This window comes from Colletotrichum phormii (genome assembly GCF_030913505.1).
Source record: "Colletotrichum phormii strain CBS 102054 chromosome Unknown BDP81scaffold_1, whole genome shotgun sequence".
NCBI classification, from domain to species: domain Eukaryota; kingdom Fungi; phylum Ascomycota; class Sordariomycetes; order Glomerellales; family Glomerellaceae; genus Colletotrichum; species Colletotrichum phormii.
Window position 1 is genome coordinate 3,702,517 of NW_026851443.1, and position 22,477 is coordinate 3,724,993.

The following is a 22,477-nucleotide window of genomic DNA, read 5'->3' on the forward strand; positions in this document are numbered from 1 at the left end:
AGTCATTCGGTGACCACTCCCCGTCTTCATGGCTTCACCCACACAAGATACCAAGCCACCACTAACAAAGTTCTCCCATCCAGGTCTTTCATCAAGCCCCCAAGGTTCGCAGTTGATCGAGTGGCTTGCGCGTGGCAGTTGCTCTGGGGTTTGATCCTCTCTTGTCTGATAGCCTGGTTTGAGAGATCGTGCTCTGCCAGGGGTTCCAGTCCCGCCATGGTATCAGACAAAGAGGATCATCTTTTCCCCCCCTTCCTAGGTTCTCTTTTCCTTTTCCAACATAGTACACTGCAGTAATAGTGTATAGGGAAAAAGTGATGCAGATGGTGAGTGACAATGTGAGAGATTGAGAGGCAAAAGCAAATAGTCTTCTACATCTCTTTGTTCGCCATGATGCAAGATGTTAGAAGTTCTTCCAGAGGTGTGAGCACAGGTGAATTCGTAAAGAATTCGTCGTCGAAGAGATTTCACGACAAGATCAGTCATAAAAGAAAGTAACAAAACAGTTTACCACAATCACAGCAAGACGCTCTAAACGTAAAAGTCATTTGATACCTAAGCTTTTGGCCCCCTTCACATCAGGGGGCAATCCTATAGCCAGATGTACACTACAGTTACACGCTCCAGACCACATCACATGGTCGTGAAATCCAGGTCTCATTTTGTGCTCACTTGCTCTATCCCGAGATTCCATGAGTGATTGTAGCTTAACACGATCTCCATCTCTGCATTTGCATATCCACCATCCTTCAAATGGCAAATCTCTTCAGCCTGAGATATTTACTGCGTCTTCTTGGTCGCAGTCGCAGTGCTGGAAGGCGCACTGTACATCCACACAGCCGAGAACAGCACAAAGCCGGTGACGGTAGCAAAGATGCCAGACAACCAAGGCCAAGCACCAGAGATAACGTATGAGCGAGGCCACTCGTCGTGGGCCATGTGGCGAACAGAAACGGTGTTCTTCTCCTCGACATTGGTGAAGAAGGGGCGCTTGTAGTTGATCTTGAAGTTGAAGATGCCGTGCTGGTCGGGCAGGATAAAGGAGGTGGTGTAGGTAGTAGCGTCGGCGGTGCTGGCCTTGACAGCGAGCGGGATACGGTGGAAGGGGGACAACATGCTGAACTCAAGCTGGAGGTCATCGCCCTTGGGGAGGGTGAAGGGGATCCACTTGTCCCAAGAGTACTCGGAGACGGAGATGGAGTAGGTCTGCTCAGGGGGTTAGCCTTTTCTCACTTCTCTGAGCATCTAGCTGAGCATAACCTACGACTTCGTTCTTGATGCGGTAGAGCTCGGGGTTCGTCTCGTTGACAGCCTCGTTGAGGTAGTGCTCAATGTTGTTTACGCGAAGGACACCAGTCTCCTGGAAAGTCCAGCCGGCAACTCTCTTAGCAAACTCGCGGTTCCAGGTCTTGACCTCCTTGCCAGCAGCCGCGGGCTTGATCTTGGCATCGAACCACTTGTCGCTCAGCCACTCGGCAGATCCAACAAGAGTGAAGCGAGCGTTGTTGCGCGCCTGGAAAGCCGAGACGAGAGCGAGCTGCTCGCCGGCGGCAAATAGGTCGCTGGCGTCAACGACCTCGGCCTGCTCCTTGGGGTTGTAGCTGTAGGCCGTCTTGGGGGCGCGCAGGATCGGGGTGAGGAGCTGGCCGGCGCCGAGGACGTGGCCGACACCGCTGGGGAAGGCAATGACCTCGCCGTCCTCGTGGAAAAAGTTCTTGACGCCGGCGCGGGGCGACTTGGGGGCGGGGATGGCGAGGACGTCGTGCTTCTCGGAGGCGCTGACGGTGTCGTAGTTGAAGTGGTCGACGACAAGGCCGGTGCGGTCGGCGGGGAGGGCGATGTCGAGCTCGGCCAGGAGGCTCACGATGGAGGTCGGGACGGTCGACTCGGAGGAGAGGGACAGGAGGATGTTGCCCTTGGCGTTGACGAACTGGAGGAGGATATTGGGGGTCAGGTTGGGACCGAGACCTGCGGAAGCTTTGTAAGTATGGACCCGATAGATTTTGAAATGCAATTGCGTCGCATACCCTTGCTCTTGGAGGGGAAGAGCAGAACGTGGTCGTAGACACGCTCGCCGAGCTTGAACAGCTGCAGAGACTCGCTCTTGGGCGTCTCGTATGAAATGCTGAATCCGCGGCCTAAGTCGATCAATTGGTTAGCTAATCGCATTCTCGTCTTGCAATTGCCCTTCTCCCCAAGCTTTCCCATGATCTTGAATAAGCTTCAACGTACTTTCCAAATCTCCAAGGAACTTGGAGTATCCCTCCTTCTCAGCAACATCGTCGAGAATCGCCAGAAGCCGACCGCCGGTGACGCTAACAGCGTGCACAGCAGCTGCTAGAAACAGCAGACAAAGCGAAAGAAGAGACCGCATGATTGACGAAACTCAATGAACAAATTCGTAGGAGGGGGGGTGGTGGGTTGGGAGGTTCAAGAAAAAAAAAAAGAGAAAGTTGGGCGCACAGCTGGGGTGCGTTGCGTTTGCGTAGCTGGCTGCGCGGGAGAGCTTGACATGCACTTTTGGGATCCGGTGCATGTGTCTTGAAGCTTGGGGATACGTAGCCGTTGCCAAGCTAAGGTGGTAGTGGTCGGAGAATCCCCGGCAGGTGGGTGGGAGGCCCATTCCCGGGACCTGAAGTGCCCTGAGCTTCCCGTCTCGCTTTTTGGCAGGGCTGCTTCCGAGCCTCCACTGTCTGGACCTCAACCAGCGCAGGTTATTCCGACGAGGTTTATCCGACCCTGGCCGCCCCGGGGCTCTCGCGACTCCATTCTGAGCTTCGGTCATCGTGGAAAGACGTCCGCCAGCGATACCAACAATCATTTGACGACGCACCACACGGTCAATTGAGTACGTCACGCCCAGCAACCGCCTCACACCCTCTTCAATCTCAATCGCATTACTAATTGCCGATCCCACAGTACCCCAAACAATGTCCTCCGCCGCATCTCCCCGATTCTGGGCCGGGCCCATTCGTTACTGCCGCTGGGCATCCCGCGAGAAGCCAGCCTACTTCTGGTCCGTCGTCCTCGGCGCCCTCGGCCCCATCCAGCTGGCCGTCGTTCCTCCCTTCAGAAACTTCATTGGCGACTACAACGCGCCGCCCATTCCCGTCACATACCCTGGTGAGTTTGAACAACAAAAACCGCGAAACGGCGATAAGGCTGCCTGGGAACGTGAAAGGAAACAGAGGAGTGCTAACGTCACTGAATTAAACCAGTTCCCGCAGGACCCAGAAAGCAGCTGACGGGCTACGATGACGAGTGAACACCCCCAGCCGCAAGACAAACCTAGAAAAATCGAAAACATCCAGAGGGAGAAGCTTTTGTAAATATGAACGGCGTTCGGGCTCTAGACAGCGAACAAGGGATGAAGTGGCTATTGGGCGAGCTGCTGAACCGGAGCTGCAGCTCGCGGGGTTGAACTCCCACGCAGGAGATGATTCTGCTTTGAGGCTTATGCTGTACACTACCAGTCACGCGAAGTTGCAATTCACTCGTGGCCCACTCCAAGTGTTCAAATGCGGCAATCTTCATTTACCAAGAGAGACAGAGAGAGAGAGGACGCCAATTCTATGCTAGCCTGGTAGAAATCCGCTATGCCCCCTTATAAACTTGATCGGATGCGATTGCCACCCTTCCCATAACTTTTGTTGTTGCCGGCAATGGCCAGACTCTATCTGTCCCGCTGGACAAGGTTCCATTCGTACTGCGCACCAGTGTTAGAGATTGCAACTTTTGTAATGCGACGGGTTGTCAAGACTTACCACTCGCCCGTCATCATCTCCTGTGTAGACGCATTGTGGCATGGGCGTGATGCATGTAATGCCTGCGTCGTAATTGGCTCCCACCTCTGATCGTGGATCGGTATGGTCCAAGCGGCGGAGCAGCTCCAATACCCACTTGCCGTTCTTGACGCACTTCTTCCAGACATTCACACGACCTCTCTTGTGGCCGGTGAAGATCAGGCAATTCTCAAGCCACTCGTCGCCAGCACTTTCGTAAAAGGCACACGAGTGAACGTAGTCATCGGGTTCGGCGCACACGTTCTGGTCGACGAGGACTGTGCCGTTGATGGTGTATAGGATGACGTTCGGGCCGGACCCGAGCATGATCTCGCCAGAGACGTCGTTGATGCGGGCGCATTCGACGGGTCGTGAGAGGGGCAACTTGCGGATGAACTCTAGACGGTTGATATCCCAGAGGAACGCCTGTCCATCTGTCGAGGCCGACACAAAAGTGCTGAAGGACTTGGATACGGCAATGCTTGTCACGGGAGCCCGATGACCAAACAACGAGGACCGAGGCAGAAGGTCAACTACCTTCCCGGGCGCGGTCTGCACAGCGTACACAGAGATGACGCAGTCCTCTCCCGCTGTGATAAGCGTCTTGGAGTCTGCAAAGATGGCGCAAGACAACTGTCCAATATGAAGATTCTCAAACAGTCCCGCGGGCTTGTGGCTATTAGCAAAACTCCCACTAAGTGTCTTGTCAGGCTCTCTTACCTTTCGGTTGTCGCTGAAGAAGAAGCGGACACTGTTGTCAGCATAGCCCCATTCTAGGAACTTGTCATACGGAGCAACGTTCAGACGGAAAGGCGAGGCGCAGATGAGGCGATCTATCTTTGGCGAGTAAATCAGAGATGCGACTCTTTCGTGAGATTCTGAACAACCGTTAGCTTAAACCAGACTGTGGTGGGTCGGGGCATACCGAGTAATGGGTGGGAAAGTCTGGTCAGGGCATAAACTGAGGTATCTAACCTCCGTATCGGGCAAGAAAAGTGCTCGCGACCGGGATGAGACCGAGTGAACACCTGGTGAGGAGTCTGGCCAAAGTTGTGGATGACGCCAGCAGTGATACGCCTCTCCTGAGGATCGCTGATGTTGTCCAAGTCCGTTGCTCCACGGTACGAAAGATGGTGGAAGACATTGAGATTGTCTACAGCTGCATCCCCTCTCTGCTTGTATCCGAATATAAGATCGATCCAGTTATGCAGGTGCTGGCTGACGTAGGGACTTTCAAGTGCTTCGCGGTGCTTGGCAATGAAGATCTTGGGATCACCCTTGGCCCACGGAGGCAGGACAACGTTATTAACTTTTGCTCCTGTACTTTCGCGGTTGCCAAAGTTATACTGATTAATGTTTGTCAGGAATTCTGGAAGGCAGAAGAACTCTGGAATCAGCTCTCTGACATCGGCCTTGTTATCGCATGAGGCAGACTTCCACGCGTGGGGAATAGACTGGAACAGGCGGTCGGCATGGTCGAACGATCCACCTTGAAGGAGGATGTAGGACTGAACGAAGGGCGGAAGGCGAATAAGATATGATGACACAATCATAGCGGACGAGTAATGGGTGCCGTAGTGGAATGGTGTTTCACCTATTTCAGCCAGGGCATCGTATGACTCCCTGAAGCCAGACACACGACCAGCCGTCTGGGCACCCATCGGCTTCGAGAGGTCTCTGAAAGTTGCCGGATCATTCAGATTCAGCTCCTCGCTCGTATAGTCTGCGAGGACCCAGGGGAAAACGGGGTACTGAGTCAAGTCGTTGAACGTACGACCTGCCATCGTGTTGACTAGCATGAGGTAGTGGAAGTTGGACATTTCTCCCTTCTGCCACTTCTTCATGGCGGGGTTCCAGGGCGTGGAATTGAAGATGCTTCCGAATTTCGAACTGAAGCCCTGAGGCATTTCCTCAGAGACCTTCAGCGCCTCAAGACGCCAGGCATCCTCGGGATTAGGAAGTGAACTTGCGGAATTTGTGTGCGGCGCCTTGTTCATCAGCTTGCCAAAGACCTCGTCTCTCAAGGTCGGGTTCATGGACGTCAGTAAGTAGCTGCGTCCATCCGTGAAGAAGACCTCGATCGCAACGTCTCGGAACAGGAATCTTCGCTTGGAGATACTGATCACATCGTGCCATCTCCAGCTGCGAGATTCCTGTTCACTTCGGCTTGAGCTCTGGCGTTGCTCAGTCGTCTTGGCGTCCGTGATGATCTCCGAGAAAGGGTCTCTTTCCTCGAGAGGGGCTTGCCAGGCATTGACAATCTCGCCAGAGGCACACTGGAACACGTTGTCCATGATATATAAGGCATCCTTGCCGATGATGAGAATACCCTCGCACCCCTCAAGACCGACGATCCGGGAGATGTTGTATACGGCTTGGACTTGGTCACCTTGCTCGAGCCGCCTCATAACCTTGCGGTTCTTATCCTCGAAGCCTTCGTCGCCTTCGTTGGCATCGTTTGGATCGTCGACAAGCTCAAAGTCTTCTTCGGCACCTACTTCAGACTCATTTGCCTCCGCGTCCTGGTCAACATCCGGTGGGGTGTCGGGGTTTTCTGCACCATCAAGACTCGGGATGGACTGTACACGTGATGATGCCGGCGTAGCTGATTTGATGGGCGACGGGACGATCTGCGCAGGAGCCACTGCAGTGTTGACTTTGAGAGCAGAAGGAGTCGAGGGTTCTCCTGCTCTCCTCTTCGGTTGGTAATCCGAATGCTTCTTCGAGTAATCTGGCAGAAGCCTCAGACGCATCCGATTACGTCCTTCCGTTCGATCAAGCTTCCACTTAAGTTGAGCCTGCTCGCTAAAGACAGCACCTGGGCGTCGCAAATCATTGTCCATCTTGACAAAAGCCGCAGCCAGGAATGCCATATCATCCTGCTGGTCTTGTGTCAGACGTTGATGCTTGAAGTGCTCGCTGGTAAAGATGCTCTTCATCCAGGCCCCGTTCGCCATGTCGTGACGGAGGAGGATATTATCCACCGTAAGTGCCTCCGTCTGCCATGCTTTCAGTCGATCTCTGCGCTTCGCTAATCGGAACTTAGCCGAATCAACCGTTCGCTGGTTTTCGACAACGACGAATTCTTCCCAGATCTTTGATATGCCACCGAAAAAGAATGCATCAAGTGATGCACGGTGCTGATCTACCCACTCAATAAAAGCCTCGTCGTCGATTTCGGTGAGCTTAACAACGAAATCCTTCGTCAAATGCTGCTGGTCTGGTGCTACGCATTGTCTGAAAAGCACCTTGGATTCATGGGGCTTCTGGACAAGCATGATGCGCATGATTGTAGCCGCGGCAGACCTGATGGGTGTGCGGGAATCGACCAGCTTCGAGTACAATTGATACCAGAAAAGCTTCATGTACTCTTCCTCATTCGCAAGACAGTCTAGAATCGGGGCTTGCCAGTAGAGGATATTGCTCATGAATTCCTTTGCGCTGGCGTCCGGTGTATCTGGATCGTCCAGTTCGGAAAACCGCAACAGAAGTAGCTTCAAAAATGATTGGCGGATTGTTCCCACAGCTTGGCTGCACAAGCGAACACTCTTCAAGGTCGAAACTTCGGGACGTTGAAGGTACTCTAGTACCATGCCAGCGAACTCCAGCATGGGCTCAGTACCGTTAATGAACCAGCCCTCAAAGATAGTATCAGTGGCGTGTGCCGCAAGTCTACCCATGTTGGTCAGAACTTTGGGCTCGCTGAGAACCTTCTGATTCGCTTGCACATGGCTTCCCAGTTGTTGAAGCGTCCTCCTGAGAACAAAGGACTCGAAGTAGGCTTGGTGCTCCTTGAACCCTGGCGGGATCTTGAGGAAGAGACCGAAGCCAGGAAACTCCTTGCGCGTAAAGACTTGGTCTATAAAGACATTGATGACCAGGTCTACCATGCTATCAAGTGTGGCGCTGCTTGACTGTTGAGAGGCGACCTTCTTCTTCGGTGACATGACAGGTGCAAATCGGACCGGGCTCGGGGCCTGAGGAGATGTTTGGTTGGTGAGCAGAACGAAACCAGATGCTTTCCGTAGAGGGGTTCCACGGGGGTTCCCTGCTAACGCAGCAACCGCATCTGTGCTCGTCGTCCGCACGATGGGGCCAGGCTGAGAACCGGCAAGGGGGCGAATCATCACATCCCCGCCCTCGAATGTCAGGGCCGAGTCTCGAGAGTTGAGCTCAGTATCTGGCGTGACAGCATCGGTGCTAACGATGATCGGATAACATGCCCACAAGAGATACCTCACGTACTCGGACGTCAAGGCAAAGTCCTTGAAGTCTGAGGAGCGGGAGTGCAAGTCTGCCAGGAATCGGATAACCGTCAGCAGCATGGGTGCGTGATCTGCTATGCGCTCGCTGTCACGCGGTCCGTTCTCCGCTACTATGGCAGATGTCAGTCTCTTGAATCCCGTATTAAGGCAACGACTCACTTCTTGCATCCAGGCCCCTAGTCTCCATAGACTTGGCCCGTGGCCGGGGTTCTAAGCCTTCAAACCCGCTTGCCTGAAGGTGATGTGACTTTTGAGGCGAATTTGGGTCATCCTGATGCTTCATAACATCCTTCAAGCCATGCTGCAACATTGAGGTCAAGACTTGAAGACATTCAGGATAGAGAACGCGAGCCCTTCCGAACGTGTCAAGCAAGCTTGAAAACTCAAAGTTGCGATCCAAGTCGACATTGGCCACATCAAGTCCGAATAGGATGCTGAAACATATTGGCCACAGGGAGGGAATGTACCACCAGCGTTTGAGTCGATGTGCCATGATGGTGAAGCCACCAGTCTTACCGGAAAACTTGGCCGTGTACGTGGAGCCGTGCGTGATGAGGAGTCTGGCCAGGATCTTGCTGCCATATACTACTGTTTCGGGGTCGTCGTTGGCCAAGAGATATAGCAGCCACTGGTCCATACTCAATAAATATAACTGTTTTTCTTTCTCTCCAAATGGTGGTCTCACCTTGTTCGTCACTGTCCTTGCAAACTTGCGGATGTTGGCCAGGTTGCCCTTTTCGCAGAGCAGGTTTGAGTACATTCCAAGAATCTTAGCACCGAGTTGCTTCTTTGTCAGAAACCGGGAGGGGGACGTATTCGATGAGCTGTTGGAGTCGAAGGTTGCCCGTCTGGCATATCCGGAGGTAGGGGTTCGGGCAGTTGCAGATACCGGTCTCGGTGACCTTACCAAAGAGGCTGTGGGCGAGTGGAAGGCATATGTGATGAACAAAGCGAGTGACCTGTGCACCTCTGCTGTGTAGTTACATTTTACCAGTTGCTCCAAAGCTGCCATGAAGTGTGGCTGCACCTCCTCGGATATCGATTCTGCTTTCATCGCATCGAGCAGCCGTTTGACGATTCCTTTCAAGTCGCTTGTCAGCAGTGCCGATGGCTTTGATCTGAGGGTCGACCCACTCATGCGCATTAATCTTCTGCTATTAAATTGATGATACTTGCTCTTCACTGAGAATGTCACGAATTGCTTGTAGTATAGCTCTTGGGTGATGGAAGCAGATCGTCTCCAAGTGTCGAAATCGATAAGTAGAATGCGGTACGCCAGAGGGTTCACAATGAAGGACTCCAAAGGCTCTGCATGGTTATAGCCCACGAATTCGAGGACAAGGCTCAAAAGCTGGAAGCTCAACCTGTCCCGTTCTTCACTTGAAATCGGCAGGCGTAGATTGGCGCTGTCAGCACCCAAGTTGACGGTATAGCCCAGTTTGGCTCTGAGAAGCATGCCGAGGATAGCATAGCCATTATCACGCTCCATGGCCTCGCTGTTTCTCCAGCTCTTTCTGATGCACAGGAACGTCATCTCGACTGCTCGAACTGTTTCTTCCACTGAAGTTGCCCTTTCAACAATCTTCAGAGCCAAAGGTGTGAAGCCCGCGAGGCGCCAGAAGTTGTCGTCAAAGTAGGAGGGCATCACCACCACTGGGTTGCCAGATAGGACAGCAACTCCTTGGGATCGCGCCAGTGCATCCAGAAGACATGGCAGAGCAGCGTTAATCGCAATGGCTGAACCGCTTCTATGGGTCATTTGGATGAGATTCGTTGCCGCAGGCCGAGGCAGTGCGCGGTAAAGCTGAGTATCTTGATAAACGCCATCCTCTCTAAAGACACCTGTCGGGAGTATGCTGAGAAGAATCTTGTTTTCTGGGAGGAGGCTACCAGCCTTGTCTCTGATGGCTCTTATAATATCAGAACTCTCATCCCTTCCTGGATGGAAAACCTCGTTTCGTAGTCCTAGACTCGCCGAGGCCTCGTAAGTCTGGAATCCGCCTAGACTATCTTGGAAGTTGCCCTGGTATTTTGGGGAGAGGCCGTAGTGAACGGCGAGGAAGTCATCGCTCAAAGCGTCTTCAAAAAGATGTGCCGAAGCCAACGACCATTTTGAAAAGACCAGTCCGGAACCAAGTTGGCTGGAAAGATCCCTTGGAGTTCCTAGGAATGCTTGGACAGGGTGTTGCTTTGCGTTCGTCGACGCAAATGATGCGAAGCTTTCGGTACTAGCGTTGGCGAGAGGTGGCGGCGAGGGGTATGCACACTTGATCTGCTCCACAAACTCGCCATTGACGTACAGCGAGGCCTTGCTAGCAGTCATTGTTTTGGGTCGTCTGTGAACAAGGGCAATGTGGTACCATTGCTTGTCCTTGAATGACATCCCTTTGAACCTTACACTTGGCCGGCTGGAAGTGACGGAGGTCTGTAAAATGAAGTTGCGGGTATCTCGCTCAAGATACATGAGGAGAAAGCATGTCTGACTAGCATCAAAGACGCCAAAGAGGGTTGTATGAGAGTTGGGGTCAAAACGATCCACGCGAATCCATGCCGTAAAGGTGTAGCCTGGAGATGAGCTGGGAGGGAAAGACCGGCCGAGGGTGGGTAGTTCGATGGACGAGTGGCCATGGAGAGAAAGGTCGAACTGGAAGAATGGCGGACCACTATACGTCGAAGTCATCTCCAAGCAGAACTCTGATGCTTCCGGCAATGTGCTCGATAGTAAGAATTGGGTGTCCGCGGGCTGGTTGAATCCCAAGTACATCAGCTTCTTGCACATGATGAGGAGCTTGTCCTTCTCTGCCTGGTCGAGTTTGGCGACAGGGCTGAACAGCACGCGGAGGAATCGTGATAATACTCCCGTTGCGTGAAGAGCTGCGAGGTTGAACATCGAGACGGAAACCGCGCTTGACATGATCTCCAGGACGGCCATCGAGCAGGAATTGGCCGGCATGTCCTGCGCTCGTGGGATAGATTCCCAGAAGCCCACGACAGCACGCAAAATCTCAGGGTTTCTAAAGACGGCCCGTTTCTGCATGCTTCCGCGCACTTCCTGGACTATGTCTTCTCGTTCTGGAACTGACGCCGTTTTTTGTTGCTGGGCATCGTCCTCGGGAGGCTCTTCTGGATCCGTTGTCTTGGCATCTTCGTCCTTCGACTCTGAACTTGTCGCAACCGACTGACAAATGGCATCCATAGTCTTGTCACCGAGCGAGAATGCCAGCAGTTTCCCAAACATCTGACAGTTGGTCCACAGGTCGGAGTCGCTTCCGCCAAGGCCAACGCTGGCAATTGTCTGCTCGAGAGCCTCCCATCCGCCACCTTCTACCCTGTGGCGAAAGTAGCGCTTGTTTCCTGGATGGTCCAAAAAGGCAGCGGCACAGACGTCCAAGACAGCTTCGAGTAATCCGAATAGACCTTCTTTCTCTTCTTTGGTCCGGCGTTGGGGGTTGTAAAAGCCCGAATAGGATCTCAGCACGTCGAGGAGCCTGTTAAACCCGTGTAGGTGCCTAAAATCGTCTTGAGGCGGGCTCGGGGGTTCGGTCGCGGCAATGTGTTGTCGTATCTGGCGTAGGCTCTTGATGAGCACGGGAAACTCGGGGTATCCATCGTTGGTCCGCCGTTGTGTGTTGGAAGTGAGGGTATCGAGGAGGCCGCGCAGGATTTCGAGAGCCTTCGAGTTGGCGGCGCTGGACGATCTAGAAGACGCCGAAGTCGACGAGCGATAACGCCTCGACACTTGTAAGGTCGACATGTTTGATTTTTGCTACTGCAGTTTCCCTCATTCCAAAACGTTCAATCCCAGCACCCATCGAGGGTCCAGGCAACGGTCCAAGCTAGTCGGCATCGAAAGTAGGATGCGGCGTGGAATGGAACGGCAGCTCGTAGCTGAGGGTACTAGTCGGTGGGGGATTCGAGGAGTAAGTGTAGTGGATGTAGGGGTGGAGGTTTGAGGTGGTGGAATCGTAAAATCTCAGGGTAAAGAAGAAGCCGCAATTCTTGTATATCTCGATAGCAAAAAAAGGTTATTCACCTCGAGTTTGCTTCGATTTCCCCGTGTTGCAGCTACGCGTTATCGCAAAGACGGAGACGGAGCTGATGCTTTTGAGTGTCAGCCTTGAGCAGTGAAGTGTGGCTTGCACCGCTCTCAGTGGCCGCCTTGTCACGCACAAGCAGGAAGGAACGTCTGACGTGCCGGCCGCGTTGGGAAGGAGTGGGGTAGGAATGGTGGCGGTGCTACAGCAGCTCAGTCATCGTGGACGGACCCGACAGGGCCGACACCGCTAAAAGAGGACTCCCCAGTGAGCTAGGTACTCCACTGAAGCAGACCACCACGTCCATGTTTCCGTCAGCTTGGGGGTCCCCGTTGCATTGCGCAGAGACGATGGTGACACGCCTTGCCCCCATGCTATTCATGGAAACAGCTCACACTGCGTGAGATCCTACTAATGAAGCGCACAGTGAGTGCTACATTTCACTTTCATGGTCATCAGCTTCACATGCAAGGCGGCATGATGATCTTATTTACCTTGATGAAGCCTTGATAAGATCCTCACATTCTTTACTACCTGACTGCCAGAGAACTTAACTCTGCCATTGCGGATATCTGCAGTGACATGTTCCAAAATGCGAGCCTGATGCCGACAAGCTATAGCTGAGCTTCAGAAACAAGGTGCGTCTTAGTGCAGATAAACCCTGGCTTATCGCGGCCAAACTGAGATGTGCAGACAGAGATACGGATAGCTTCCGGTGCTAATACTAACAGTGGACTGGGAGTCTGGGATAGCCAGAGTGGACCCCATGAAACATTGTTGCTTCATCCCATTCGAGCACACTCTCAGATATAGACACCAAGGTATCCGTATAGCCAAGTACCGAATCGATAGTACATAGATGGATGTCGTGCCCTTCGGTCGGCAGCTCGGGCCCCAAGCCCAAAGCTGACGCGAGTTGTCTTGCTTGCCTGGGATGGCGAAGAATACCTGCCTAGCTCGCTTGGTGTACACATCCGTACGGAGTACGTGTACTCGCAACTGCATAATCGCAAAAGGTAGCTGGAGGGTTGAAGAGAACACCCTCACTGATGCATGAAACCCACCAGCAAAAGCTAGAAAGACCTCAAAGACATGGAAACACGAATCAGTCGACGACAGCCTATCAGTCTTTCTAGCTCTTTGAGTCAGTTACCAGCCTTCAACGCTAGATGACTATGACAATGCAGGTAAACAACATACAGAGAGTCGGTCAACTGCCCATGTGTCATGACTCCGTTGACCGGGGTTTGCTTGGGCGATCATCGGCTCAGGCGCTGGCCATCTTTTCGGAGGAGCACTGCTGCATCTGGGAGGAAGCTTCGGCGGCATGGGTAGTTTCAGTCTGCCTCGTCCCCAACTCCTTGACACCGAGACATGGGCAAGCTTGATTGTGAAAGACTGAGAACAGTCCCGAGATATTCTCATAACGCGACGATGCTCACCGACATGTTCGCCGAGATGGTGTCAAGCTTCGTTATTGCGTCCATGGACAACGGCACGCGTACCGCAGACATCCATATCGAACTGGCGTGAATGGTCCAATTGCCTTTGCGGATGGATCAAGATGGTGTGTTGAGAGGTAGTCTTCGCATTGACAGGCGACTCGCAAGCTCATGGCGTTTCCTTTATACGCAACACCCACAGAGACGTTCCTGAGCCGATGGGCGGTTGGTGAACTAAAACAAAAGGCAATTGTCATATTCGGACGAATGTTTCCGCTCTGCTGACCTGCGCGAGTAACGCAAGCCGCCGCCGCCATTGTCGCCTCCCATACTGAGAGAACCCGAATGAGTCCTTTGAATGTGAGCTAGAGCTCGGGGCTGGCAGTTGGCAGGTTGGCTCTTCGTACCAAACTGCGGCTGGCATGTCTGGCACGTCTGACTTGCCGTCTCCAGCAGGTCCTCCACCAACGCCAGACTGCCTCCCGATGACGGGAAGACAGGGGAATGGATAGAGGCACGTGCCAGGCACCACACGGGGACGCTCTCATCTGACCCGTGGGTCAGGCGTATGGCCTAGCTCGGACCAGCGTAGCGTTGGTGCTGGGCCTCGTCTCCCCGCCTTCATGTTCCAGTCAGACAGCTCGCCGCTCTTGAACCCCTTCCGCCTAGGAGCTTGCCCTTGAGCAGTGGGTGGCAGGGCAGCAGAGGTACCTTGCGGGATAGCTCAAGCATCGAGGACCACCTGAGCGACAACCGCCCGGCCAGCATCACCTTGAGTCTTTGGGTGCTGGGGGCATTGATGAGACCAACAAAGTAACCGCTTGGGTAGTGGCTCCGGAACCTGGTACCCTCTTCGCCTTGGATTTAACCCCGGGTAGGTCTTATCCACACAAAGACCCAGCTGCGCCGGACACCTTATTACAGTTAATCGCATCATCGTTGAGCAGGTTCCTTACTCAATATGGCAGCCGGCAGCTCAGCAGGCTAGGAGGAACCGAGACGCCGTCCTGCATCCCGAGGCCAGGCAGGCAGTCACAGATCCGGACAAACACGACAATGCATAGACTGCCATCACACAACATGTACGAGTGTGGTTTCTTTTTCTCTGAATGGCCGACCATAGAGCTCAACAAAACGGCGAAAGCTTCGATGTGGGTGTGCTCTGGTGGGATGGGAGGGGGAGCTTGATTGTGGACTAGTAGAAGTGGGTGAAGAATGTCTGAGGAATGCCGATAGCGCGGTACATCTTCTCGACTTGCTCATGACCAGGGAGCTGGCGCCCCAAGCTGCGACTGGTTGGTAGGCTGTGCCGCTGTGCTGCTCCTTTGGTGCCTGGCACGTCTGGCATGGCATTGGCGCTGTGCTGGCTTGATCGTCCGTTGCTTTGGGGATGCTTGGGATGGTCGATTGAAAGCTGTCAGCCGTATCCGTACGAAGGTTCCTTGGAAATGAAAAAAGCACCCTCGTGGCCATGGGTTATCATTCATGAGCCATGGGTCGTCGTGAGGAAGAGTGAGACTCCGAGGCTGTTGGATAAGGTAGGGCGAAGCACGGAGTACATTGCCCGCCCATGCTCTGCTGTGACTGATTGCCTCCGTATCGGCCTTGGCTGTTAGGACTCGGGCAGATAGCCTCGAGGGTATGACGTCGCCCCCTCAGAGCTCTGACTCTGCCTCTCAAGGTGCAATGATCGGTCATCCGTGTTTCCTTGTCGGTTGCAACCACGAGAATCCGACGATGTTGCTGAGACATGGGAGAAAGGCTGTCTAGAGATTCAGACGAGCGAGAACGTTGGAAGCCGATAGAAAAACAGCATGGCATGGCATAGCATGGCAGGCACATTGTGGACGGCGGGAAGCTTGGGTGAAGCTTCCCCAACAGACGGAGACCGGATTGGTTGTGTTCCTGGCGGATGCAGCGTGCCGCCGGAAAGAAAGAGGAGAAGAAGAGGTACCTCCACAAGTCACTTGCTATCGCCCATCTGCACAATCCCATCCCCCGTCTTGCCGTCAGGTCCTCTTTTGAAGCAGCCTTCCGTATCGAACAAGTGACAAGCTGCTCGGGTTAAAGTGGTAAGGTACTGGGTACGTACCTGTTGCCTGTAGGCGGGGACTGGTCCCAGGGAAACCCCAAACGTGATCCTCCTAGACTGTCCCAGTACCTCCCTTATCGTATTGCCGAGGAAACCCTATCGAGTCATTCCATTGGTTCTCTCGCCATTGCGCTAAGCCGGTTTCGGCTCCGTCAGCCACCCTCCAGCTCTTATCTTGGTTGGCTGCGTCACACACTGGCAACACTGGGGCGGCGCAACCATCCTAAGGCCGATACCTCACCTACAGCTGTGCGCACGCAACCGCTGTCGCTGCCTTCTCTTTATATCTACCCGCTCCCGCTCTCCGACAGCTCCATCGTTTATCTCTCTGCTCCATCTCTCTCCCATCCCTCCCCCTCCTCCATCGACCATCCATCCTCCCAATTCCATCGAGTATTCGTCTGTCCTTGGCGTCCTTCGCAGCTCCAGTTTCTTTCTCTGTCATCACAACCAGCGTCTCCGGTAGACTCTACTCACCACCACAACACCGCCCATCATGAGAGGCTTCATCGGTGCTGTGGCCGGCTTGGCCGTTGTTGCCAGCGCTTCCCCCTCTCTCTCCATTGAGATTGTCCACGACGGCGCTGCGCCCCTTCTTTCTTCCACCAACGCCGAGGCTGTCCCGAATTCGTACATCGTCAAGTTCAAGAAGCACGTCTCGGATTCCGGCGCCTCGGACCACCACAACTGGGTCCAGAATATTCACTCCTCCGCTCAGGATGAACGTCTCGAGCTGCGCAAGCGCGGCCAAGAGCCCATGGTTGATGATGTCTTCCACGGCTTGAAGCACACATACAAGATTGGCAAGGACTTCTTGGGCTACGCCGGTCACTTCGACGATGCCACCATCGAGAAGGTCCGGAGGCACCCTGACGTAAGTCCGACCCTGATAACCCTCCTCCCGAGATCCAAGACGCACCCCAAACCCGTGGACCCACAATCACTGCAATTCACGGCAGAGCCGGTCTTGGCTGTCGGACCTTGACGGGCTCGGGCTCTCTAGCTCGGCTCGGCCGCATTCGGCTACTCAACAGCATCTTCGACACAAGTGCTAACATGCTTATTCACAGGTCGAGTTCATCGAGGTCGACTCCGTTGTCCACACTCAGGTTCCCGTCAAGTCCCAGGTTGAGGACAAATGTGACGGCGAGCTCGAGAAGCTGGCCCCCTGGGGTCTGGCTCGTGTCTCCCACCGCAAGTCTCTTGGCTTCGGCACATATGACAAGTACCTCTACGCCGAGGATGCTGGCGAAGGTGTTGATGCCTACGTGATTGACACCGGTACCAACGTCGACCACGTCGACTTCGAGGGTCGCGCCAAGTGGGGAAAGACCATTCCCTCTGGTGACCAGGACGCTGATGGCAACGGTCACGGCACTCACTGCTCCGGCACCATCGCCGGCAAAAAGTACGGCGTCGCCAAGAAGGCCAATGTTTACGCCGTCAAGGTCCTCCGCTCCAACGGCTCCGGCACCATGTCCGACGTCGTCAAGGGTGTTGAGTGGGCTGCCACCTCCCACACTGAGCAGGTTCAGGCTACCAAGGATGGCAAGCGCAAGGGCTTCAAGGGCTCCGTCGCCAACATGTCCCTTGGTGGTGGCAAGACCCAGGCTCTCGATGCTGTAGTGAACGCCGCCGTCGATGCTGGTATTCACTTCGCCGTCGCCGCCGGCAACGACAACGCCGATGCCTGCAACTACTCTCCCGCTGCTGCTGAGAAGGCCGTCACCGTCGGTGCCACTGAGCTCGGTGACCGCCGCTCTTACTTCTCCAACTACGGAAAGTGCACTGACATCTTTGCCCCCGGCACCAACATCAAGTCCACCTGGATTGGCAGCAAGTACGCCGTTAACACCATTTCCGGTACTTCCATGGCCTCCCCCCACATCTGCGGTCTCCTGGCCTACTACCTTTCCCTCCAGCCCGCTTCTGACTCCGAGTACTCTGTTGCTCCCATCACCCCCAAGAAGCTCAAGGATGCTCTTATTGCCGTCGGTACCGTTGGTGCCCTGAGCGACATTCCCCGCGACACCCCCAACGTCCTCGCCTGGAACGGCGGTGGCTGCAACAACTACACTGCCATCGTCAAGGCTGGCGGCTACACTGTCAAGCAGGAGTCCAAGGAGACCACCATCGATGACCTCGAGAAGGCCATTGAGGAGGATTTCGAGGTTCTCTCTGGCAAGGTTGTCAAGGGCGCCAAGACCGTCGGCACCAAGGCTGAGAAGTTTGCCAAGAAGATCCACAACTTGGTCGATGAGGAGCTTAAGGAGTTCCTCAGGGAGACCTCTTTGTAAGCGTTGTAATAGAGCACTAGACTGGTCTTTTATTTCCTTTTTCTTTGGGTCCATGAGAGTGTACGCATAGGGTTACTGCGGGATGGGACAGGATGGATGCATCGCTTTCATAGCTACATACAGATCTCATAGCACAACCAATAAGTTTTCTTAAATGCAACCGCTTCCAGTTCAGGTGATTTCGACTGTTGATGTTTGCCAAAGGACTGTTGCTATCGTCTCACCGGCCGTGTTCTCACAAGGTTGGACACGTCTGAGTTGGCCTAAAGTTTAACAATGTTTATGAGTAAGCCCGTCATGCGGTTGAAGTTGAGTTTGTCAAGCTAAAATAGGACTGAGTTAAGCGCACATAGGTACATAGAATGAATGCATAGGCGATTGGAACCATGGCTAGTTTCCGTCATCTGAGTCAATCTGGCGTTGAGACATTGCATTTCAGCAACCCAGTACTGAATCCCCAGCCAGTCTTGGCTTGCCCGACTTTTCTGCACCTTGCGCTCGCTGTGCGAGGGGGGAAAGGAGGGCAGGAGGGAGGATTGGAATGTTATCCGGTCTTTCCACGGGAGGAATGACACAACGGTAGGCTCTTGCCCAGGTGCCACCTCATACCTGCCTTCCCAAGGCCAAGGGAAGGGATCAGTCAGCTCCTCTCCTTCCTTCGCCTGAACATGACGTGCCTTCCCATCTCTTCTCTTTGCAAAGTTCACTCAGCACCGGAGAAGGAGCAGTCATGGAGCTCGTCGTCGGTGTGAATGCTGGCTGTTGTTCATGGCCCTGCTCAAGGGACGACATCCCTCTTCCACATCCTCCATTCAGACTTTCATGGCTCATCATTTGACACTCTCGACGATACTTCTCCATAGTCTCCCAGCTTGCTTTTGGTTAGCCCCAGGCCGAGTTTCAAACTTCGACCGACAAATAGCAGCTTCACTTGAATCTCTCTACTCCCCTTATCCCTAAGCCGCTGCGAGATTTGGCGTCTCTCTTCCGCCTAGACCATCCTCCTAATACACTCAAGTCCACCCTATGCGGCGACATAACAGTGCCAAGTCGAGGTCGACTCTGACTCGAAGCAAGTCTACGGCTTCCGTTTGCTCGGCTATTCAACGATTAGAGCACATTGATCCAGACACTGCCAAAAGGGACGCACATATCGCTGCCACGTTATCTTTCTCCCGTGCGAACCCCAATATCGACATGGGCATGGGACTTGAAACTTCGAGACAATGCCAACGGTCTGTCAACATGGAGACGTGGCCAGAGAATCCCTCAAGTCCGCCTCAAAGCGAATTCAAACAGCTCGGCCACAACGACGGGGGTCTACGACGACAGCAGAGTGTTCGATTCGTGAAACAAGAGTCCCGAACTAAGCGCCAGCAAAGCCAAAGCAACGATGACTCTTCTGATTTGGGGACTATTCGGCACCGGGGCGTCCTCACAGATGTTGTTAACCAGCCTGCTAGTCGAATTTCTCGCCCTATCGAGCGACCATTTGTGAGCACTTATACGACCAACTACATCAATTCCTTACCCCCGAGCGAATCATTCGTGTCTCCAGATGAGTGTGCACCTGCCCCGGCATCTTACAGAAGACTTCGCAAGTCGCGCTCGATGTTGTCCCCCCTAAATCCGACAGGTCTGCGCCGACCAAGTAAGATATATCTCAGCGAATCTCCGGAGCAGGAGAATGTGCAGCCTGCGTTGCGACGACAGTCAATGCAAGATATGAAGGACAGCAAACCACCGCCAAAGAAGACGCTTGGGCTAAGGAACCCGAAGTCAATGAGCTTTCTCAAGATTCGGAGTGTTCTGGAATCTGACAGAATTGGCAGCCGCCAGCAGATCGATTTGGCAGTCCAAGAAGCTGAGGACAGTTTCCGCAAAGACATTGAAGAGCAACGGCATTTGAAACCGCGACCGTCGACGATTTTCTCGAAAGCGAAGAAGGGCCAGGCGTCTTTGAGTTTACGCCGATCCATGAGAGACTTCAGCGCCGATGTTCGATCTCTTGGTGCGGAAGATAGCTTGGCTGTCAACAAGGACGCTTCTCTTCGAAAGAAGGCTCGAAAAGTTTCAAGCAGTTTCAAAACCAAGCTGAAAGAAATGTTCCGACGAAACAAGAAGGATGATTTGGTTGTGACAGCTAGCAAACCTCAGCTAGAGGCTTCGAATGCGGTCCACGGTCTTATTGGCGACGACAACGAACAGGATGATGCTTACATGGACATTACGGATCCCGTGTTGCTGGACGAGTGTTCAATTTCGCAAGTACCTTCGCGAGTTCCGTCTCTTCACGATGCCACCTCAACGCAAAAGCTCCGCTCGCGTCAAGGAAGTATAGAGAGCATTGGGAGTGAACGAAAGGCATCGGATGAGAAGTCTCGCGTTACCAGTTGGACAAGCTCAGGCACCCATACTCTCAACAGTCAAAGTACTTGGGGTGGGGAGCGGGAACGGCAGCGGCTGTCTATCATCAAAGAGATTGGACCACACAAGTCCTCATCTTCTTTCCAGCGACCGAGTCTGGCGGATCGCAACCCATTTGAGACCGTAACACAATCTACGCCACAGGATGGACCGGCCCGCCCCGGTCCACCCGTCGATAGCGCAAGAGTCTACTCCGCCCTCATGAAGCGATTGAAAGAATGTAAGCAAAATGGTCAACGAGAAGAGCAGCTACGGCATAGCAGCGTTGGGAGTACCGGCCTCAAGGCATACGGCACAATTGATTTGTCAAACTCCATCGGCGGCCAGGAACTTGAGGAAGCTCGCAATCAAGACCCTCCAACCATAAGATGTGTCTTGCAAGAGGACGACGTTTTCCGTGACAGTCCGTGGGAACAAACATTGCAAACAGTAGTCGAAACCGAGGCCCCTCAGTCGGGTCGTGACGAAGCAACGTCTTCATCTGACGGTGCAATGCACCATCGCCAGCGCTCGGCTTCTGAGACCACCATCGGATCTTACAAGCCTTGTCAAAGACCTACGGCCGAGGATAGACAGGGCCACTTGCCCTCGAAGCCGTACAAGTTGCACGGCGACAACGCCGCGAATCCCCCAAGAGCCTTGTCCACTCGCAGTTCTGCATTCTTTGGCAGCCCGACTTGCCATCTCTTCCGCACAACGAGTCCGTACCGCAAGGTCCTACAAGAAAAGGTCAAATCAGAGTCGGAAGCTCCAGCTGCAGCTCAGTTACTTTCCCCATCGGTTTCGATGCTGAACCTGGACATTATCCCCACAAGGCGTCGCCCGAGTCTATCTAAGGAAGACCCCCGACTTGCGTACTCTGAAAGTATTTATTCTGACGACATCCTCTCTCCACGGACAATACCAAAGGGTTTGGGAGAACAAACAGAACCAACAGTGCCACCTCGACACCCCAACCATAAAGCAGCTGATCCCGATCATCAGCAGACACCCTCTACGTCCGACAACTCCCAGGCTGTTGCGAAGAAAAACAGCTCTGACACTACTCCTCTAACGGATGTACATCAAAAACGATACTTATCAGGCGGCCCACATACTTATACACCGACGACGCCGCAGGGTCGAACAGTCTCAAACGCAAGTTCTGTGGAGTGGAAGACTTGGCTCTCTGCAAATGCGGCGAATACCGACGCCAAGTTAGCCAATACCGAAACCCAACACTTGACGGAAGTTCGTTACGCCAAGCCAAGTATTCCCAGAAGCTTGGGTCATGTGCGTGAGCGCGCCGAAATTGAAGACTCTGAGTCTCCGGCATTATACGCGGCGACGGGCACAGGAAAGACGAAATTCCAAACGCCACTTAGAGTAACGAGCCACAATCCGCGTCAAGTATCGTCCACCAGTCGCATAGAGCTTGGCATAGACGATTCAAAGTTCTCAACGCCTTTTAGAGACGAGAACACGATCCCTAAGACGGACGGACGCGTGACTAGACGTCTTCGTGGTATTTACAATCCTCCACCAATTCCACCCAGAAGCTCTTTGAGAACGACTCCTTCGATGCCGCTCATGCAACCGCGTCTTTCTCACAGCAACTTACCTGTCATGTCGGTGGACAAGAAGGCTTCCAAGGTGCGCAGCTTGGACGTCATACCAAAGGCCCAAAATCTGGTGGCCCCTCTCCCACCCAAGACACGATCTCCAGTCAAATTAGTCAGACGAACTGGGCTACAGAAAGGGCTCCAATCGTCTGCTTCCAGTCCAGGGCTTACAATGGCCGTCGAGAAACAGTTCGGCCCCATGTTAGCCAGCCAACAATTTAATCGCGGGTCTCCCAGGGAGAGGCGAGGATCAGTTCGTCGATTACTGGACAGCGACTCACGCGATGACGAGAGGTCCGATAACACAAGCCTTGACGACTGGAAGGCCGAAGCAGCTGGCAGCCATCACATGGTGGAGAACTTCCTAAGCAGCAGGCGGCGGCCATCAGTTCACGGGGCATTCTTGTGAAAAAGGCACTGAATTTTTCATAACGCGCGTCTGATTCAGCAGAACTCTTCATGCAAGGCTGAGAAGAGAAAATTATTATGGTTAATAATGACTCATGGACAAGTCGGATGATACCAAATGAGGTAGAC

At 53.6% G+C, this 22,477-nt stretch overlaps 6 protein-coding genes across 6 annotated transcripts; 3 read left to right on the forward strand and 3 right to left on the reverse strand.

Annotated features, from left to right (window-relative positions):
• Nucleotides 1-320: 320 nt before the first annotated feature.
• Nucleotides 321-2,528, reverse strand: BDP81DRAFT_338435 (dolichyl-diphosphooligosaccharide-protein glycosyltransferase 48kD subunit). The gene is made up of 4 exons (XM_060585989.1): nucleotides 2,233-2,528; nucleotides 2,028-2,138; nucleotides 1,265-1,968; nucleotides 321-1,206 (listed from the first exon to the last, which is right to left on the reverse strand). Exons 1-4 carry the CDS (start codon nucleotides 2,372-2,374, stop codon nucleotides 781-783), a joined length of 1,383 nt encoding a protein of 460 aa, XP_060452231.1. The 5' UTR covers nucleotides 2,375-2,528; the 3' UTR covers nucleotides 321-780.
• Nucleotides 2,529-2,930: 402 nt separating this feature from the next.
• Nucleotides 2,931-3,265, forward strand: BDP81DRAFT_456885 (NADH-ubiquinone oxidoreductase 9.5 kDa subunit; the record flags this gene model as incomplete). The annotated part of the gene is made up of 2 exons (XM_060593223.1): nucleotides 2,931-3,123; nucleotides 3,219-3,265. 2 exons carry the CDS (start codon nucleotides 2,931-2,933, stop codon nucleotides 3,263-3,265), a joined length of 240 nt encoding a protein of 79 aa, XP_060452232.1.
• A 408-nt stretch (nucleotides 3,266-3,673) lies between these two features.
• On the reverse strand, nucleotides 3,674-11,801 carry BDP81DRAFT_305398 (beige/BEACH domain-containing protein; the record flags this gene model as incomplete). Its single annotated transcript, XM_060583168.1, has 6 exons — nucleotides 3,674-3,706; nucleotides 3,765-4,451; nucleotides 4,503-4,660; nucleotides 4,708-8,154; nucleotides 8,207-9,127; nucleotides 9,182-11,801. The coding sequence occupies 6 exons, from the start codon at nucleotides 11,799-11,801 to the stop codon at nucleotides 3,674-3,676; spliced, it is 7,866 nt and encodes a 2,621-aa protein (XP_060452233.1).
• A 712-nt stretch (nucleotides 11,802-12,513) lies between these two features.
• On the reverse strand, nucleotides 12,514-13,432 carry BDP81DRAFT_16919 (uncharacterized protein). Its single transcript, XM_060582146.1, has 2 exons — nucleotides 13,282-13,432; nucleotides 12,514-13,213 (listed from the first exon to the last, which is right to left on the reverse strand). Exons 1-2 carry the CDS (start codon nucleotides 13,308-13,310, stop codon nucleotides 12,748-12,750), a joined length of 495 nt encoding a protein of 164 aa, XP_060452234.1. The 5' UTR covers nucleotides 13,311-13,432; the 3' UTR covers nucleotides 12,514-12,747.
• Nucleotides 13,433-15,725: 2,293 nt separating this feature from the next.
• Nucleotides 15,726-18,072, forward strand: BDP81DRAFT_414373 (subtilase). The gene is made up of 2 exons (XM_060589358.1): nucleotides 15,726-16,489; nucleotides 16,686-18,072. The coding sequence occupies exons 1-2, from the start codon at nucleotides 16,112-16,114 to the stop codon at nucleotides 17,910-17,912; spliced, it is 1,605 nt and encodes a 534-aa protein (XP_060452235.1). The 5' UTR covers nucleotides 15,726-16,111; the 3' UTR covers nucleotides 17,913-18,072.
• An 866-nt stretch (nucleotides 18,073-18,938) lies between these two features.
• On the forward strand, nucleotides 18,939-22,349 carry BDP81DRAFT_305611 (uncharacterized protein; the record flags this gene model as incomplete). Its single annotated transcript, XM_060583192.1, has 1 exon — nucleotides 18,939-22,349. One exon carries the CDS (start codon nucleotides 18,939-18,941, stop codon nucleotides 22,347-22,349), a length of 3,411 nt encoding a protein of 1,136 aa, XP_060452236.1.
• Between the last annotated feature and the right edge of the window lie 128 nt (nucleotides 22,350-22,477).